At 58.4% G+C, this 19,756-nt stretch overlaps 1 protein-coding gene across 2 annotated transcripts in view; it reads left to right on the top strand.

The window, feature by feature from the left end:
* MYO18B (myosin XVIIIB) overlaps nt 1-19,756 on the top strand; it is a 78,644-nt gene that overhangs the window by 660 nt on the left and 58,228 nt on the right. For both annotated transcript variants that reach the window (XM_087754690.1, XM_087754689.1), the window contains exons 2-14: nt 740-801; nt 1,622-1,777; nt 2,513-3,253; nt 3,509-3,575; nt 3,814-3,926; nt 4,148-4,324; nt 5,195-5,393; nt 6,318-6,460; nt 7,604-7,704; nt 8,271-8,334; nt 10,303-10,447; nt 18,323-18,493; nt 19,375-19,465. In XM_087754690.1, the coding sequence (XP_087610816.1) occupies nt 763-801; nt 1,622-1,777; nt 2,513-3,253; nt 3,509-3,575; nt 3,814-3,926; nt 4,148-4,324; nt 5,195-5,393; nt 6,318-6,460; nt 7,604-7,704; nt 8,271-8,334; nt 10,303-10,447; nt 18,323-18,493; nt 19,375-19,465 (2,207 nt within the window). In that variant the 5' untranslated portion in view covers nt 740-762. The remainder of the gene's footprint in view (nt 1-739; nt 802-1,621; nt 1,778-2,512; nt 3,254-3,508; nt 3,576-3,813; nt 3,927-4,147; nt 4,325-5,194; nt 5,394-6,317; nt 6,461-7,603; nt 7,705-8,270; nt 8,335-10,302; nt 10,448-18,322; nt 18,494-19,374; nt 19,466-19,756) is intronic.

The following is a 19,756-nucleotide window of genomic DNA, read 5'->3' as shown; positions in this document are numbered from 1 at the left end:
GCAGAACAGGACTGGGGATCCAGCTCTGGCTGGTGGATGCGGGGTGGCTGGCCGCAGGCACCCGCCAGGCTCAGGGCTCTGGCTGTGCCGTTCAGGGCTGGCTCTCCCCCACGGCCACAGAGCCCTGCCTGGGGGGACAGTGTGGGGGCAGCGCTGGTCCCCAACGGGAGCGAGGGCACGTGGCACCCGGGGCTGCCGCCTGAGAAGGCAAGTGACATTCCTCAGCCGGCTCCTGGCCGCTCCCGGCGCTCCTGCCCTTTACTGTACAAGGAGATGTGGCTGCCGGCGTGAGCGGCAGGGCCAGACGAGCCCCGACTCGCTCGGTGCATGAATGATCTCGACAGGTGAAGCTGGGGTCAGCCTGAAATGGGGCACGGGCGTGCTCCCACGGCCACCCTGTGCCACCCAGCCCAGGGCAGTGGGGTCCCAGCACCACCCCGCTGCCACCGGCACCCTGTACCACCATGTCCCCACACCTGGCCCCTCGCCATGCTGTGCTGGGGGCTGGAGGCGGCCACACACAGCCATGCCCTCCCCAGCACTGCCAAACGACCCGTCCCCTCCGTGCCCGGACTGCCACGCTCCAGCTGGTGCCATGAGCTCAGACTGGGGCAATGCCCAGCAAGGTTGTGGTGCTGCTGGCCCCGGCACAGCCCTGGGGCCAGCGGGAGCCCCTGGCTAACTCTCTCCTCTCTCTCTGCCTCATGCGCCTGGTGCGGCCCCATGGCTCTCCATACAGCACCGTCCCACCTCAGCACCAGCATGGCCATCTCCTCGCGCCTCGCGCTCTGGGAGCAGAAGGAAAGTCTCGGTCTGGGGTGGCACCAGCTGTGTTTCAAGGCTGGATGCTCGTGGGCTGCCCTGGGGCTCAGTGCCGGGCGGGGGAACGCACCGCAGCCAGCCTGCCGCACGCCTCTGGGGTCGATGTCCCCTCGCCCCCCTGCGCACATTGCTCCTGCTGCGTCCAACGCTGCCGGCTCTGGCCACCTTTGCAGCCTGAATGTTCTGGTTTGAGCGATTTTGCTGCCGGTTGGGGCACACGGTTCTCTGCAGGGCTGAGACTCGTGGGAATCTGCAGGGCTTGGTGCTGGCGCTGCTGCGCGGTGGCACGGCTGGGAAAGCCCTTTGCTGTGGGAGCTGTGGGAAGCGGGGCCAGGTTTCGGCTTGGGGCCCAGCATGCAGCAGGTCTGCATATGGACGCAGTGATGCTAGGAACCGCTTCTCGACTCGCTGCAGCCGAGACGGTTCCTCCCATGGCCGTGCTGGACCTGCCAGGCATTGGGCAGAGCTGGCAGTGCACGTGGGCTCCCCGCAGCGCCTGGCCCTTGGTGGTGTGCGGAAACCTTGGCGCTTCTCTGTGGGCCTTTTCTTCTTGGCGCTTCTCCTCCTGCTCGCCACAGCATCCCCGAACCAGCCTGGTGCTCGCGAGCAGCCCGTGGCCTCGCTGGCAACTTGCAAGATGCCTGCAACCGCGGCTGGCCTCACCGGCAGAACAGGGCCCTGGTGCTTGGCTCCACCGCTCGTGCACGCTCGTGCTGCTAACGTGCCCGTGGGGCTGGCTTTGCTGGGGCTCCTGTCTCTGCACTGTGTCCTGTAACCCAGCCTCTGCTCCTGCAAACAGATACGGGACGAGGACCGGGGGCCACCCCCATCTGCCCCTCCCCTGCTCCTGTCGGTCATCCCTGGGGGGTTCATCAAGCAGCTCGTGCGGGAGACCGAGAAGGAAGCCAAGGCAGCAAAACTGAAGAAGGAAACCAAGGCGAGTGTGAAAGAGGAGGTGAGCAGTGATGAACCCCACACAGTGCCAGGGTGTCCGGCTTTGGCGCTGGCTGGGTGTCCCCATTTGTCTCCAGCCCAAAGTGGTTCCCATCCGAGGCAGCAGCCGGGGTTGCTGCGGTGCTGCCAGCCCCCACCTCGGGGGCCGGGGGGGGGCTGCAGGGCCCCATGACACCGGCCCCAGCCGGGAGCCTGAGCTTTCTTTTTCTGCACAAGCTGGGTTGGATGGCGAGGCCCAGGCTTGCAGCACGCCATCCGCTGCAGCAAGCTGCAGCCCCTGCCAGCCGCCAGCCTTGAGCGATTAAGGCTGGACACTTCATTAATGCAACGTGCCATTCCTGACTTGCTTAATTGGAAGGCAAGTAATTAAGCAGAGCACAAGGCTTTCTGGTTCAGCTCACTGAGCCCAGGAAGGGAAGTGCGTGGGGTGTCCCTGGGCACAGCACTGAGCGGTGACCCAGGATGCGGCAGGCGGAGGGACGGGATGTGGGCAAGCAGGAGGGAGGAGGAGGAGGAGGAGAAAGATGCTACCACCAACTGTGACTTTGCAGCCAGGTCCGGGCAAGCACCCGCAGCCATCAGCTGTGCCCAGAACGAGTGGGTCAGGGCTGGAGCTGCATGTCTTGCCGGGCTGTGCTCTGCACAGGCGTCCCACACCCAGCTGCGGCTCCTGGGGCTGGGGTCAGGTCCTTTGCCCTGTCCCTGTCGAACCTGGCTCCTCTCCTTTGCTTGGCAGCCTGCAGGGGAGGACGGCAAGGCCCGAGCCGGGGACGCCCCAGCTGCCGGAGGAGAGGTGGCCAGCGAGGGGCAGCCGCTGCAGAACGGGCTGCACGTGGAGGGGCAGGGGGGCGAGGGGGTCGTGGGCCCCCCACGCAAGGACCTGCCACCTGGGAGGGCTGCGCCGGGGACCATCCCCAGCAAAGCCCTGACCCCTGTGCCCAGCCTGGCAGCAGCTGCCCCCAAACCAGTGGAGACCCCTCACACGGAGGCTCCCAAGCCAGCGAAGCTGTCGTGCCTGGAGAAGAGCCCTAAGGACCCCAGCCCGGGGGGCAGCCCCTCGGCTCCAGCCCCCACACCCAGCAAGGGCCCCCAGTGCTGCAGCAAAGTCCCAGCGAAGGAGGGGGACGCACCCAAGGGGACGGGCCCCGAGAGCACCAAGAAGGAGAAGGGGGCACCCCCGAGCCACGAGCAGCACCCAGCCAAGGTGAGAGCCAAGAGGGAGCCAGGGCCGGACGGGAAGGAGCCGGAGAAGATGAGGAAAGACATCGGAAGTGGCAAGAAGGATCTAAGGGAAATCAAAAAGCCTGGAAAAACTACAAACAAGACAGAGGAGCCCAAGGAGGAGCCAGGAGGGATCCAAGAAAAGTCAGAAGATGTGGCAAAGGAGGTGGGGAATGTGAAGGAGGAGCCGGGAGAGGGTAAAGAGGCACCGGGAGAGAGCAAAGAGGAGACGGGCGAGAGCACGGACAAGGACCAGGTAACGTGTCTGCAGACCTGCCGGGCTGTTACCCCATGTCTTGGGGGCACTGATGTTATTTTCTGGTTTCATGCAGCCCTTCCCCTTTGTGTGGGCTCAGCTGGGGGCTGAGGGAAGGTGCCCCCTGGGCCGGCCAGGAGGGCAGAGGAGGGGCAGGGTTCTGGCTGGAACTGTTGCTGTCCATGGGGCAGGTGCAGTTTGTCCAGCTCAGTTTTCTGCCGGTTCCTTGACGATTCCCCTCTCTCCTCCCCACAGGCCCCAAGGGACGTTTGGTATGAAGCAGAGAAGGTCTGGCTCATCCAGCAGGATGGATTCACGCTCGGTAACTTGCCTTCCTCTGCCCTTGGTTTCCAGTGCCAAAGATAAGCGCTGTCTTCAGCCTGGCTGTGGGTTGGGAGCAGGGTGGGCGCTGGGTGCTGCTCCAGCACCGTGCCTGGCCATGCCCCAGCAGGGCTGTGGTCGGAGGTGGCCCCTCGGCAGCTCCCCACACTGCAGCCGGCTCTGCCCTGAGCTGCCTCGGCCATGCCATGCAGGAGGGACTCATCATCCTCTCGTTGCAGCCACGCAGCTGAAGCCGGACGTGGGGACGCCCGAGCTGCCCGCAGGGAGGGTGAGGGTGCGCCGGGAGGCGGATGGCAGCGTCACCGAGGTGGATGAGGACAGTGTGCAGCGGGTGAGTCCCCTCCTTGGTTTTGGCTGGCATAGGGGTGGGAGCCCTGCGCACAGCGCCTGGTGCATGGCAGTGCCCAGGCAGGATTAGGCCTGGGTAGCCCCGTTGCTCGGGCCATCGTCCCAGGCAGGATGGGAGCAGGGTGCCGGGGGTGCCGGCAGGGCTCGGCACAGCCCGTGCCATGATGGCAGAGCTCGAGGAGGGCTCTGGCTCTCTTCCTGCAGACCAACCCCCCCAGCCTGGATTACGCCGAGGATCTGGCCGCGCTCATCAACCTCAATGAGTGCAGCGCCATGAACACGCTGCAGCAGCGCTACCAGTCCCGGCTCCCCTACACCTATGCCGGGCCCAGCCTGGTGGCCCTCAGGCCCAGCTTCGCTGCCAGCAGCAGCTCCGGGAAGGTGAGGAGGGGGACCGTGGGGCGGCCGGGATCTCCCGTGGGAAGCGGTCGCCGACCCCCGTGGGGACAGTGGCGGAGGGCGCCGGGCGCTGCGGTGCCGGCAGATGGCACCGTGGGACCGTCGCAGCGCGGGGGACGCTCCGAGGACACTCGGGACCAGGGGTGCTCGGGGCTGGGGAGGCTCGGGCCGGGCAGGATAGGGGCTAGGGATACTCTGAAGACACTGAGGGCTGGGTGTGCTCGGGGCCGGGGACGCTCTGGGGGATGCTTGGGGCCGGGGATGCTCTGGGGGATGCTTGGGGCCGGGGATGCTCTGAGGACACTCAGGGCCAGGGATGCTCGCGGCTGGAGATGCTCTGGGGGATGCTCGGGGCTGGGGATGTTCTGGGGATGCTCGGGGCTGGGGATGTTCTGAGGATACTCGGGGCTGGGGACACTCGGGGCCAGGGATGCTCGCAGCTAGGCACCACTCCCAGCACAGTTTTCCTGGTTTCCAGGAGAAAACTACTGTGTGTCTGTGACTGCACCCCCCGAGTGGTCCGGGGCTGCCGGGGCTGGGGAGGGAAGGGGCCCGGGGCGGAGTGCCTGGGCTGGTGCTTGGCAGAGCTCTTGCTCACAGGCAAGCTGGAGCAGGTCCTGCTGTGGGTTCCCTGGGTCGGTCCCCAGCCCTCTCTCCGGTGCTGGTGCAAGCAAGGCTAGGCTGGCCGGGATGGGCAGAGTTTCCCCTTTCCCTGGGAATCTCGGGGTGGGTCTGCACCTTGGGGACACACCATCACCCTGAGTGTGACATATCTTTAGGATTCTCTCTACAAGGAGAGAACCTCTAAGGTTTGTTTTGGGATGTGCTCTCCCGCTCTCTCCCTGCCCACAGGCATTCAAGGGGAAGCGGGACAGCATGCCCCCGCACATCTGCTCGGTGGCACAGAGAGCCTACAGGAACCTGCTGATGCAGCGGCAGGATCAGGCCATCGTGCCCCTGGGGCGCAGCGGGGCCGGGAAGACCACGTGCTGCCAGAGCGCCCTGGAGTACCTGGTGGGCACGGCGGGCAGCGTGGACGGCAGGGTCTCAGGTACAGGGCATGGTGGGCAGTGCGGACGGCAGAGTCTCAGGTACGGGCACGGCGGGCAGTGTGGATGGCAGGGTCTCAGGTATGGGGCTGGGCGGCCACTGTGAGCTCCCAGCCCCGGCAGCAATGAACCGAGCATGGGTAGCGGGGCTGCAGGGTGCTGGCGCTGGGCAGAGACAGTGCAGGGAGAGTGTCTGTGCAGGTTAGGAAATGCATGCAAAGGTGAAAGTGATACTGTTTCCATCCAACGGCCTCCGTTTGACCCATTCCCGGTCTGATTCGTGCCCTGTTGGGATGGCTCCGTGTGGCTGTGCAAGCGCAGCACGGGCTGGCAAGGCTGTGGGGCTACAGCTCGGGAGGCACGCAAGCGGCGGGGCTGAGAATGCCTCTGCCTCTTACCTGTCCCAGACCCAACAGATGCGTTATTTTGATAAACGCCTGAGTAAGCACCAGAAGGGAATTACTTGCTTGCTTGGGGCAGCATTTTTCCCATCTGATCAAGTTACTGGTGACATGAGAGGAAGCGCTGTTAAGCAACCAGTAGCTTTAGGGGGCAGGTTTGGATTTCAGAGGGAGCTCTGGGTACACCATGCTCTTGCAAAGGGCTGACGAATGGCCTGGAGCAGGGTGGAGGTGTGGGCAGGCTGGCACGTGCCCCTCCTGCCAACACACGTGCTCTCACGGTGCAGGATGCTAACCCCATGCCTGGCCGGTGCCCCAGGTCCCCGTGTGCTGGGACAGACCCCCGGGAGGAGCAGGCAGAGGTGCAGCCAGGAGGAGAAGCCTCCTCCAGCGCTTGTTTGCAGCCCTGAGGCTGAGCTGGTGCAGCAGCGGCATGGTCTGGCTCTCTCCTGGTGAGCACCGGAGCAATGCAGGGTTACAGCCATCACAGGGTGGCTCATGAGGCTGCTGGTGCTGGTTTTGCAGTGGAGAAGATCCAGGCGATGTTCACAGTCCTGGGAGCCTTTGGGTCAGTGACCACCGGCCACAGCAGCAGCTCCACGCGCTTCTCCATGCTCCTGTCGTTGGATTTCAATGCCACCGGCCGGATAACCGCTGCTCACCTCCAGGTACCCCGTGGGCCTCGTCGCCTGGTGAGAAGGGAGGGCTGTGGCTGAACCCGGGGGTCCTCAGGACTGGGGTGATCAGCCCCTGTGCTGCTTCCCGGCCAGGCTGCGAGAGGAGCGATGCTCTGCTCTGCTTCTCCGCCTGGACCAAAGGTGCCCGCAGATCACAGTGAGCAGGAGCTCTGTCTGCAGTGTGGCAGGGTACCCCACAACGCACCACCCCCGCCCCTGGCAGGGAGCGCAGAACAGCGCTGGAATGAAATGTTTATGAGGAAATGTATAATTCAGCATTTCATTAGCAGCACCTTACTTGCCAGCCTTGAGCAGAAGCCTCTGAGGGCTTTTGTCACCATCAGGGCTGTTATGCAAAGGCACTTTCATCAGAGCTGCCTGTGGCCCCAGGCCTCGTCTGATGGAGGCGAGGCCTTGAGCCGGTGTCTGCTCTGGGGAACACCAGGGCTTCCCATAGCTGCCCCCGTGCTGTCCCTTCTCTGCACCAGTAGGGAGCCGGTGGCCCGGTGTGGCTGTCCTTGCGCAGGAGTGGGAATGTGCCCCTGGGAGCATTCGCTCTCTGGATCACTAGTGCCTTCCTGGGATGCTCGTGGGAGGACAGGACAACTGGGGGGTCCCAGCTCTGCAGGGACTCGTTCCTGGTGTCAGTGCCGGCATTGAACAACCTTGACAAGGCTGGGGGCAGGTCTAGGCTTGTCTCAGTCCTGTGCAATGGTTTATCCATTGCTGGGACACAGAGACTGTAGCATCTCTGCTAGGGCCATTGCATTGCCCAGACCTCTGGAGGCAGGGAGGGACTGTGGGTGTTGCATCCGTGCGCAGAAATGTTGCTGCTTGATGCATGCCTGGGACACGATTCGGCTCATGCTTGCATGACCTGCAGCACACGGCGCCGGGCGGGAGGAGCCACCTCCAAAGGCAGCTGTGGCCCTGCAAGGAGAAATCCAGCCCCTCCTTGACAGCTCCCAGTAGCATCTCCCCATCTCCGGGTGCCACTGTCCCCTCTCTTCCCTGTGTGTGGCTTGCCTGGACACCCTGGCACAGCGGCCACCCTGCCCACACCGAGGGGCTCTCCCTGCCTGCACGCTGGGGCTGGGGGCTGCCGCTCACGCCTGCCTCCACTCCCTCCCCCAGACCATGCTGCTGGAGAAGGGCCGCGTCGCCCAGCAGCCCCACGGAGAGAGCAGCTTCAACGTCTTCCCCCTGATGCTGGCGGGGCTGGATGCGGCACACAGGTGGGTGTGTGGCTCCCATGGCACCGGGTGGCTCTGCTCCTTGCCTGGCTGCTCAGCTGACGGGTACCCCCATTGCCAAGGGGCTCCCCTGTGATTTATACCCAAGTTTGCTCCAGCAATGTGGTTTTTGAGACCCCTCTGATAAGAAAGAGGTTGTGAAGGTGATCACATTAGTGATGCTGCAGAGCTTTTAATATACTTATATTTTAAAGATTTTCTAGGAAACAGGAGCATTTTCTTGTGATTTTTTTATCCTTCACTAAAACTGAAATTGGGCTGATCAAATGAGAGAGAGGTCCCTTTCCCTGTTCACTTCTGGCTTTCCCCAGGAGCTGTGCGTCCCCAGGCTGCCCTGGGGAAAGGATCCCGGTGTGTCTGGGGCCGGCTCCATCCCCCTGCCCAGGGCAGAGCCGCCAGGGCCTTTCCTGACGAGGGCCCTTGGATGTCGCTGTAAAGGCAAAGGGGCTCTGCGGGTGTCAGAGATGCTCCCCAAGGAGAGGGCAGGGGTCTGGGGAGTGCGGGAGGCAGGAGGGAGTTTGAGTCTCATTTTCTGTAACTACTTCCAGGACGATGCTGCGCTTGCACCAGGTGGCTGAGAGCAACTCCTTTGGGATCAAGCCCTTCTCGAAGGTAGGGAGAAATGCCAGAGCCGCGCAGCTGCCTGCAGCAGGACGCTGCAGCGCACGCCCTTTGTCACCCCTGGTTAGAGGACATGCTGGGGTCCTTGGCTGCTGGGTGACTCGGGATGGTGCTGCCGTACCGGATGCGTGGAGGGAGGGAGCGAATGTCGGGGTGTGAGGAAGGGTCTGCCCAAACAGCCTCCAGCACTTCTCCGACAGCTCCACGGGAGCAGGGGAGCTGCTGGGACCTGGGCTGATGCTGCCTGGTGTCTGTGCTTGGGTTTCAGACACCCCCCTGTCTGCCCCCGGGATGGAGCCTGCTGCTGCAGGACTAACAACCCCTGACGCTTCCCTGTGGCAGCAGCTCCTGGGGGGCGAGTGCATCCTTTGAAGAGCCCAGTATGTAATTTTTAGGGGCTAGGGGTAGTACTGCATTTGATTTTCAGCACCAGCTCCTTCTTAGTCTGAGCCATTTGCAAAGCTCAGGCAGAATGCCTACGAGCCAAAACGCTGGGATGAATCCCAGCAATTTGCAGTTACATCATCTATCGATGAATTCAATATTCGATCTTCATTTGGGAGCTCCTGCTCCAGTTTGGCAGCCAAAGGAATCAGCTGTTTGAGCAGTGGCTCTCATGGAGGGCATGGCAAGGTACTGCAGGTCCTCACCCTCCTGATGCAGCAGCAGATTTGGGTTCAGAGATAGGGTTTTACCCCCCATTCGCAGCCCCCGATTCCTGTGGGTTCCCCATTCCAGCACGGAGGGTTTTCCCACTGGGATGCACAGGGTCAGCAGGAGCCGGGCAGCGCCGGCCCCGGGCAGCACCTCTTCAGTTCAGGGAGCGCAAGCTCTGCAAAGGGGACAAGCACCGTCCCCACCACCACTTCTCCTCCTTCCCAGCGATGTTCCCCACAGTGCACTCGTGTCCCTGGAAAGCCAGGCTTGGCCATTCAGTTCAGCATGGCATGGCAGCGTTGTTCGAGGAGCACCCAGGACTCTGGGGATGGGGGTGTGGAAGGATGAACTGCCCAAAAGCTCCCTGGGGGGATGAAATCCTGTGCTGCAGCCTGGCTGAGCAGGGATGTTGGTAGTGCTCCTTTTACCTGCTCTGGAAGCAGCCCAGAAGGAAAGCCAGAGCGGTGATGTTCTGCATTTGGTTTCGGTTGGAGTCTGGGGAAATTTATCAGATTTTCCTTTCTGAACGGATGCTGAGACCAAAACTCTAGTTGGCAGCACCCCAGCCTTCATCCCCACAGCTGGTGGGGATGCATAACCCCTGCTGTGATACCGGTGTCACAAGTATTTGGGGTATGTGTTTGAGTCTGGAGAAACTGCAGACCTCAGCTGTGTTTTCTCATCGGTAGCTGCTCCCGCAGGAGCTGAAATCCTTTAGACCAGGTGGGCTGGTCCTTGCCAAGACAAGGGATGCTGCCTGCTGGAGCCCGTGTGCGGTGTCTGGCCCCGGGGCTGCATGTATCTGCATCAAAAATCCTCAGTTCAGGGGAAAAAAGTCCTAATTTTGCAGTGGGGCTGCATTTGCAAAAAAAATTGCAGGAGTCACGGACAGGGCCGCAGTGTTGGAGGTGGGCAGATAAGGTCCTGCTGGCGGCTGGAAGCTGTTCAGCTGGCCCCAGCACATCCGTGGGCGGGTGTATTTAGCGAGAAGTGAGAAGATATAAAATGTCTATCTCCAGCTGCTGCTTAATGTCTCTGTAGACACTCCTGAAGTGGGAATTATGTGTTGTTGTACAACGAGAAGACGTACCCAGGCTTGCTCCTAACACCAGGCTCTCAAGGAACCTGCCAGGGGCTTCTCCCACTGCTGTCCAAACTAGAGTCCCTTACTGTCTTTTCCTTGCTGGCCATATGGGTTTTGTATGCCTTTGTGTGTGTATCCCTGTATCCCGCTCTGCCCAGTGCCCAGGATGCTGCAGCAGAGGCAGTGACTTTTCCCCTCCCGTGTCTTTCTGCCTGCAGCCTGAGGAGAAGCAGAAAGCCTCAGCGGCGTTCGCCCAGCTCCGGGCTGCCATGGGCACGCTGGGCATCACAGCGGAGGAGCAGGTGGCCATCTGGCGCATCTTAGCCGGCATCTACCACCTGGGAGCCGCCGGGGCCTGTAAAGGTAAGGGGGGCTCCTGCCTCTCTTTTCCTTATACCTTGTCTCAGTGCTGGGGGTCAGAGGAGGGTGAAAAAACTTGTCCCAGTGGTGATCGGTGCTTGAGCGCGTTGCACACCAAGAAAGGGTGGGGAGCGATGTTCACCCGGAGGCTGTTGGTGGCTGGTTGTCCTGAGCTCTCCATTGCACGTGGAGGAGCTGGGTTGAGCTGGGCGATGCTGTGTGCTGGCGTCCTGCCCCGTGGTGGCTTCTGGGGTGGCGCCGTCCTGCAGCCGCGTGCGGACAGGACGGGGGCTGCAAGGCATCGCCTTGTGCCTGCTCTTTGGGAAGGACCGGGGTAGGTAACTCGTTTGTTGGCGCGTTGTCCCCAATGACACTGCGAAGGGACAGCTTCAGGTAGCAAAAATTTTATCATCTCTTGAGTGTCTAATACAGTAACTGAATTATAATAGGATGAGTCTGGATGAAGATTGTATTTATAAAGACTTTGTTAATACAGGCATATAGAAATTGCCTTATCCCTTATAAATTATTTTAAGATGTGCTCTAACCCATTTTAGAGACAGCCACATTGATTTACACACTTCAATTTATGAGGGCTGCATAAAGGCTGCTATAAACTAAGCCATAGACATTTATAAATGTCTCTGCAACATGTCATAACACATCTTATGGTAATTTATGCCATTAATCATTTATTAATTATTTTAAAAGGATGCATGCTGTCGTCACTTACGGCAAGTTCTCTTTCACCTTCTCTGATGTTCTCTTTCCCCATGTCCCCTAATGCCCTTCCAACTTTTAAAAAAATGACCCTGGTGTCTCAGGCTGAAGTGTGGTATAAGGGTCTTGGCAAAAAAAAAGAAAGTCCTTCTGCCTTGAGAGTTTTCAAGAGAGCAGATTTTGGAGACCCCTCTCGTTTTAAGAGCTCAAAGGCAGATGAAGGGACAGGTAGTCTGTTGGCCACGGAGGGTTTGCTGGGTGAGCTGAGCTCATTTGCTCAAACTTACTGAACTTTCTGTCCCAAGCATCCTGCAAGTCAGTCTAGAAGTGAATCGAGTGCTATATTAAAAAATCTTGTTGCAGTTATTTCAGCATGAATAGGAATGTTAGTAGTGGGCCCAGGCAGGGCTTGTGGCTTCAGAGCGGACTTGGGTATGGGATTAACAACCAGAGCATGTCTCAGCATCACTCACTCTGGTATTGATTCCCCCATCGTACATCAACAAAAGGGGAGAAATGAAAGGAAATATGGATAAAAAATGGATCAAAGCTGGATGGAGCAGAAGTCTCAGTGGGGGCGATGACTCTTTTAATGTGCTTAAACCTGTCTCCTGATAGCCATCTCTTCCCTTCCCCTTTCATGCACTTTGAAGTTGTATATTCAAAATCCTCTCCTTGAAATCTCACCAAAGGGAGCCTCATCGCTGGTTTTTTGCTTGCATTCAGGAGCGCAGCCAGGCGCTGCAGCCGCCGCCACCGCCATCCCTGCGACGGCGGCCCTGGCATGTGCCGTGCTCCAGCTGCCGGGTCCCAGCACAGGTTAAATGCACCTTTTTTTCCTTCTGCTGATGGCTATAATCTCTTCACAAATTCAGTTTGTCCAGGAATGAAATAGGAACAAATAGCACCACCTCTCTCTGGCTGGGAGTGGAAAATACGTTTGCAGCCAGAAAAACACGGAGAAGAAAAGGCTGAATTTCAAAAGCTTGCTCTGTCGCGGTGTCAGTGTTTCCCATTGCCTTTGAAATGTGTTAGAGCAGCTTTTTTTTGTGAGAAAGCAGCCTGACAGCCAGAGGCCAGTGGGGCATCCTAGGTACCCATTTACTAAGTGCTTCCAGTCCCCTTTATGGGCTGCAGAATATTACATATTTTCATTTATTCATTGCCTCTCTAACCGGGAAGGAGGTTTCGGGCGCAGCTGGGGATCGGCATTCAGCTCTCTCACAAGCTGTCCGTTTTGCTGACTGTTATAAAAAGAAAGCATCGTGGCTCCCTGCTTCTGCGGGCTTCCCACTGTGTGCCTTTAATAGAGGTAACTGGGTTTGCAACAGCTGCAAGTGACTGAAGTCCTCCCGGTGCCGCAGGCGGGTGTGCGCCATGGACGGGAGCCAAGCGTGGCTCCCCCCGGAGCCCCTGGTGCACTGGGCAGGGGCTGCTGCAAAACCAGCGGCCTGAACCCCTTGGATGGAGGAAAACCATAAGGGCAGAGGTGCAGAAGCAGGGGCTGGAGCCGCTGCTCAGGCGGGGGAGGCTCCAAGCCCCCACAAACCCTGCGGAGGTCAGCAGCAGCAGGGCAGCATCCTGCATCTGCCACCCTCCTACACCACCGCGCGGATGGGGCTGGTTCTCCGCAGCAACAGCCCCGACGGTGGAGGGAAGGCAGCACCCAGGCAGCCAGTGGGGATTTTGGGGTCCGGTAGGGGAGACCCCCAGAAAGTAGCAAGGGGGCAATGCCCGAGCGGCCAGCAGCTGCCATGGCCCAGGCTGGATCCTGCACAGCCCCACAGCTGCAGTATTGCTCCCTCGGGAGGCAGGAGAATGAGCATCCCTGTTTAGGAAACCGAGGCATCGAGCGGTTGGTGAGATGGGCCTGGGTCGTGCCAGGGCTGGAGCAGAAGGAGGGGCTGAGCCCCGAGTCCCACATGCCAATGTGCAATGCCCTGCCGTGTCTCTCCAGGATCTGCAGGCAGATGGGGCTGGCAGGAGCAGCAGGGATGAAACCCCCTCGAGCATCCTTTTAGCTTTGTGAAATGGAAAGTTTCCAGAAGGGCTGGAAGCCATTTAGCCAAGTACAGTAATGGGGACGTCCATCAAAACATAAGAGGGAGAGCACCCGGGAGGATCAGATGGGCATTAATTATGCAGCTTCCTAAGTGCAGATGTCAATCAGGAGTGGACTAGGGTGACTTATTGCTTTCTCACCAGAGCTGAGAAAAAAGCCTTAAACCTGCATTATTGGTACTGTTTTACAGGCTCTGAGATGTAGTGACCTTTCCTTAATTGATGTGGAAATGACACTTTGTTCTTAGTTCCACCCAAACTCAATGCCCAGATTTACCCTAATTTTTTATTGCTGCCTGTTGCTAAAAGGAGGAAGCAGTGTATCCGTAATTAGCTCTGTGCCAGAGTTTCCCTTTTGTGACAAATACATCTGTCCCTGGGGTGGTCACTGTTGCAGAGGAAAAATGCCCTGGTGGCTGCAGCGCGGTGGGGGGGATGGAGCTGGGGTACAAGCCTGGTGCTCCGGCAGCGCGTGGGCTGCCATGGGGAGGGGAGCACAGAGGGGACCGGGCGGTAAATTGCGTAAAGCAACATCGCGAAGCTGTGTGCCAATCATTCCTTTCCCAGCAACTCCACCTTACGATGCTCTCAGATACCTGCCTGCAGAGTGTAAGCCTTTGGAGTTTGCTCCATGCTGGGGGAGCCCACTGCAGCCCCTCCTTTCCCCGGGATTCCTGAAAGTGCAGAGGACGCGGGTTTGCAAGGGAAGCTCAGGCATTGTTGCTTGTGGTTTTGGTGCCACTTGCATGTTCCCCGGCACCACCTGCGACGGCCTTGCTGGTGTCGGAGGTGAAGAGGAGAGAGCGGGACTCAGCACAGGGAGCCTCTGCCCCTGCTTTAGCTTTGCTTTTCCCTTGCAGAGCAGCTGTCCCGGGGCTGGCACCCAACGGTGGCCTTGGGTGTAGTTAAATGGCCAGCTTTGCCCTATCTTTGTGCTGCGGGTGAGCGAAAGGCCACCTCGCTCCTGACGGAAGGGCTCCTCTGCTTTCCTGCATCATTCATCAAAATGACTCTTGGAAAGGATTGCATTAGCACTGGCCTCTCAATCTTGCCAATTTTTTTCTCTCTCTGTTAAAGCCTTTTGCTCTTTTGCATCTGGATTTTCTTGCCGTAGAGGGAAGCGCAGCTGATTTTGCATGTTTTGTTTTCAGTAGGATGGTGGCTCTCTGTGCTTCTTCAGTTGCAACCCTCAGGAACAATAGTTTTGTCCTGATGAAGCCTGATGGTTTCATGGGAAAAAACCTAAACCAAGGTTTAGTCTCCAGGTGCTGGACCATAGTGCAGTGACCATCCAGCCACAAGCCTCTGTACACTGGAGGATGTCCTCAGAATTTCTTTTCCCCAGGCAAGAGGATTTAGGCAGAGTGATGCATCCCCTCCAGGGCAGGGGGACCCCGGTTTGGAGAACAAATTGGGCGTGGTCTGCTGCCTGGGTCTGCAAAACAAGGAGGTTTGCTGGCACTTGTGCTTTGAGCAGCTCGAGCCCCATGCGGGGAGCAGGAGGGAGATCCAGCCCTGCAGGCAGCGGGGCACCGGGGGGTCTGCACCCCAGCCCATCCCTGCTCAACATGGGAGCTGGTTTTCCTCCGTGTCCTGGCTGTGGTCCGGGGCTCAGAGCCAGGGGAGCAGGAGCAGAAAACTCTGGGAATAGCCAGAGCCCTAGCTGGAGCCCGGCTGCTGCCGCCAGCTTGTGGGGGGCCTGGGGGGGGGCAGCTCAGGGGTTCCTGTTGACATTGCCTCTCCTTCGTGGAGGTTTTTATGCTCACCACCATGGCTCCTGGTCCGGGTGGGCTGTCTCCCTGCACGCCGAGTTATGGCACTATCTGTTCAGCGCTCTGACATCTTTATTACAAACAGTTGGGGAAATGCAGCCAGAATGGCAGATTTCTTTAATCATGCTATTACACAGCTTTTCCCTTTGTTATATATGGGCTTTAATGTGTCATACATCAGGCAATGGGTCAACAGAGAATAGACTGGAGAATTTAGTGCAGGACAAATAAATTAACCATTCAAGCCAGGAGGAGCCTCCTTGCTCTCCCTGTCCCCTCCCAGGGTAATAAAGAGGAACAAATGAGCTTTTTTATTTGTCCCATTAGCAGTGCAAATGTTTTAATGACAAAATAACTGGAAGAAAAAGGACAGGCTGACAACATGTGCCCCGAGCAGCCAAGGGGGCTTGGGAAGGCAGGTGAACGGGGCTGCTGGCTTGCACGGGAAGGGGGCTCGCGGTGAGGCTGAGCTGCCCTGGCCCAGCAGCGAGCCGATGGTACAGCTCCCCTCCGCTCCCAGGCAGCGCTGCTGTCGGCTCGCAGGTACCAGCCCAGGCAGCAGCGGGGATAGGGATGGGGGAACAGGGCCCAGCCCCTCCAGGCTTCCCTGCTGCTTCCCACACTTCCCAAACTGAAAGAAAAACCAGAAACGCTGCTGCTGCCTGGGCAGCATGCGTGGGCACGCGAGCAAGACGAAGCTAGCGCTGACCCTGTATTTTCCTACTGCTTCTCTTAAATATTAAATGGACTGAAGTAATTACCTTTTAGGTGTTAAAGCTGGCGTGTTTTACAATGGTCACATTACACCCAGGAGGGCCGCACGCCACTGCCGCTGTTTATATTTTATGAAGTGTGAAATGGTGCCTGGCCTCTCCCTGGGCAGGCTGCCGGGGTGCCGGCGGCTGCAGGCTGGGCAGATCCACAGCTGGGCAAGCTGTGGGCACAGCGGGGCTCGCAGCAGCGGCCATGCCCCCAGACTTGCTGACTCAGTGCACAACAGCTGCCAACAGCGAGGGTGCAATTCGGGGAGCACCGAAGGGCCAACCCCTGGGTGGGGGAACGTGTCTGGGGGGTACCGACATGCTGCATCATGCCAGCCTCTGACACCATGTGCCAGTTGGACAGCGATTGTTTGGTTTTGTGGAGGTGTGAAAGATGCCGCTGCATCCCTCTGCCCAGGGCAGCAGGATGTCTTCCACGCTGGAGCAGCACGGCACGGACATCTGGTTTCCCCACTTGCAACTGCTCCTTTGGGAAGAGTTTGCACTGCGGCAGGCTGGGCTGAGCGGAGGCCCTCACCCATCCTGGGGCTGCTGGGGTGGCCGGCGTGGGATGTTGGAGGGGCTGGGGTGGGATGTCGGAGGGGCTGGCGTGGGATGCTGGCCATGGGAGCCCAGTCGGCAGGGCAGATCTGTGCATCCCTGGCCCTGCAGCTCCTCTGCTCCCCGACATGCAGCAGCATGCGGAGATCTTCTGTCTGACGGGGCTGAGCCTCTATCCAGCCAGCTCAGACAAAAATAAGTGAAAACAAAATAAATCAAAGCCTGGATTGTTGAGGCAATTCCTCTGTCTGTTCCAGCACAGCTCTTCATGTTGGAGTCCTTCAGTCAGAATAAAAAATAACAGGAAAAGATCAAACAGGAAGGGAAAAGGGGGATGACTCTCATGGGTATGCTGTGAAGCACCCCTCACCCACGGCCCTGGGCAACGTGGCCTTTTGCTGCTTTGTGCATCACCTCAGCCGGGAGCAGGGGACCCTGGTCCCCCGTGGGGCTGGCCAGGATGTGGCCATCTCCTGCTCTCCATCCCAAACCCTCTCCCCTGCCATCAGCCACCTGCTATATTTTAAGGGCTCCTCATCAATCACCATCTAAAAGCGCTACCCAGAGGTCTCTGGGCGACTTTGCGCATCTGCTCCCATTTCTGCTCATCCCCTTGTATTCCTGAGTACATGCTGGCTGCCTGCCTCCGCAGCACCTTTCCTTCCCGGATTTGTAAAAGGATTTATCTTGCAGATTGCTTCCCTATTGATTTTAATCATTTAGGTGGAATTGGTATTGCTGGATGTAAATCATGTGTGCCAGCTCTTTGCTGGCGGCGCTGGGAGGAGTGCTGCTCTCGCACTGATGGGGACAGCAAACATTGCTGGGGCTGAGGAAGGTGATCCTGGATTTTGAGGGATTGGTTCGTAATCCCATCAGCTTCCATAAACACATCTGCTAGTTTGCTCAACTGAAGCTCTTGAAATGCACAATGTTACTGATGCCGTGCTGGCAGCAGCAGCCTGGGTAGGTCGCGTGGTCCACCTGGTCCCCGACTTTCTCTGAATTGCCTCAAAACATCTCCTTGGAGCACGTCTCTTCTCTGTCTGGTCTTGCTGGTCAGGTGGGATGCTCTCAGCACCTGGGGAGCACTATAGTGGGGAAAATGGTTTCAAAAGCATTGATTTGAGATCCTTAAAGTTTTGAACTATCTTCTGACCAAAAAAACCCAAGGTCCTCTTATGCTAAATGATTGCCCAAGGGACAAATCTGTCAACCTTTCTCGAGTCAGCCAGCTTTTAATATGATAAGTATCTTGCAAAGCTGAGAAAATCCTTACAGCTGTTGTTAACAGAAGCATGTGCGTAGGGAGGGCAGCCCCACATACTGCACACTGCGGGCCACCGAGACTGGGTACGGTGCCTAGAGAGAGATACGGGAGTTGTCCCTGAGGGAGAAGGATTGTAGGAGCAGGTGGATGGACTTGAAGGAGGAAAAAGCTTTTCAGTTCAGTTAGTGATGTTACGCAGGTGGGGAGTGAGGTAACACTAAAACTCTTTCTAGCAGCCATGCCTTCAAGGTGGAAACTCTTTTGATGTGCGTTGATTTATCGCCGTTCTGCATCCCTGTCTCAGCCAAGTGTCCAAGTGATGCTGGGGTCAGAGGCCTCCTCCTTGCCCACCGGCATGGCTCCTGCCTGCTTTGCCCAGGCTAGCTCTTTGCCCAGAGGGCATTTCCAGGCTGTGGTCTGCAGGGTCGTTGCTCTGAGCGGGTCAGCAAGGGCAGTGCCTGGTCTGAAGGTGCCCGTTAGGGATGCGAGGGATCCAGCAGTCTTAGGGGGATGGAAGGAAAGTGGGGTGCAGTGGTACAGCACCTCCACCCGCCTCCCCATCCCATGCTGCAAACAGCAGTCCTTTTTTGTTTTATTTCACTTTGATTTTGATTTTGAAGGGTTGCACGTGGAAGGGGGCAGGGATGTTTGCCAAAGGCACTGAGCCTGCGCCCGGCTCTGCTCCGGCTGCCTCTGCCTGACCCGTTCATGCCCCCCGCCTCCCCCTCCCCAGTTGGCAGGAAGCAGTTCATGAAATTTGAGTGTGCGAGCACCGCCGCAGAGGTGCTGGGCTGCGACCTGGAGGAGCTCACCACCGCCGTCTTCAAACACCACCTGAAGCAGATCCTGGCGCAGGTCACGGCACGAGGCAGCCGGCTGCCCCTGGCAGAGGAGAGCCCGGCAGGTACCGGGATGCTGCATCCCTTTTTCCTTTATTTATGGGTGGTAGGGAAATGCTGTGCTCTGCTCCGCTCTGGGCTTTTCTTTTCAGGCAGTGAGGTCCATTTAAGTATGTTCATATTAATTAAACTATTAACCGTGCTCTGTGATGTAGCTAACCTCAGCTCTACAGCTGACCCTGCCTGTCACTCCTTAGGGACACCCGAAAATCAAAGATTGGGTGAATTCAGGTAGTGCCACTGGCAGATAATTGATGTGGCTTAAATGCTCTCCCTAGAAATGAGGGGGGGGAGAACCAAACTGGGAGGGCAGCAGGGTGGGCATCATTCACTGTGGAACTGAAGCCCCACTGGCGCTCTGCTGCCTGCGCCTGCATGCTGCAAGGAGATCTGGACATGGCGGGGAGTTGTGCTCCTGCTGCATAACTGCTGCTGAGCCGCTATAAACCTCAAATTAAAATATGGATCTAATTCACGGAGGCAGATCCAGCATGCACATGGCGGGAGGCGTGAGATACTGCCCGGCTTTAAGGTCAGCCTTTTCACGCCCGACTCGTCCTTGGCAGCAGAATTACAGCCGGGCCTCTGCAAGTTATTCCGATAAAGGCAAGAACTTGCAGAACTGGCCTTTAACATGGCAATAGTTTTATTTCTTAAATATATATTAGGCAGGAGGCACTAGAGGAGCTGAAGGCAGGTGGGTGGATATGCACTGCTTGTGTAACCAGAACGATGCCGCGCCTGGCAGGCAGAGGCTGGGAGCCGTGCGGGTTGTCCTGCCCAGTGAGCGAGGGAATCCCCCGATACTGGCTCAGCTCTGCGTAGGCTGAACTCAGCTGGAAATAAATGATGTGTCTTTGCCTGCTCTTCTCTCTGCCTGTGCCAGGGCCGAAGATGACGGGTGTGGAGTGTGTGGAGGGGATGGCTTCGGGTCTCTATGAAGAGCTCTTTGCCGCGGTCGTCTCACTGATCAACAGGTATGGAGCTGCCAGGTGCCGTGCTGAGGGTGTCTGTGGGCAATGGTTCCTTCTCCTGGGGCTGCTGAAGAGAAACCTTTGCTGGGGGCTCTCTGGTGAGAGGCATGGAGCAGGCAAATGCTGCCTGCTGAAAAAAGAAAAGCTATCTGAAAATCTTCGTCTGGGAGAGCACGCTGGCACTCGGGACCTTCCGCAGGCTGTCGGACCCACCTGAGCCGGCACCGGGGACGAAGGGCCTGACGGAGCACCAGTCTCTGTGCACCTGGGTGTTGCGCGGGGCAGCACATGTCC

The sequence above is a fragment of the Nipponia nippon genome, unplaced genomic scaffold, assembly GCF_047370975.1.
Source record: "Nipponia nippon isolate SJK-2023a ecotype South Korea unplaced genomic scaffold, ASM4737097v1 scaffold_18, whole genome shotgun sequence".
NCBI lineage: Eukaryota > Metazoa > Chordata > Aves > Pelecaniformes > Threskiornithidae > Nipponia > Nipponia nippon.
This window is presented reverse-complemented; position numbering and strand designations above follow the sequence as displayed.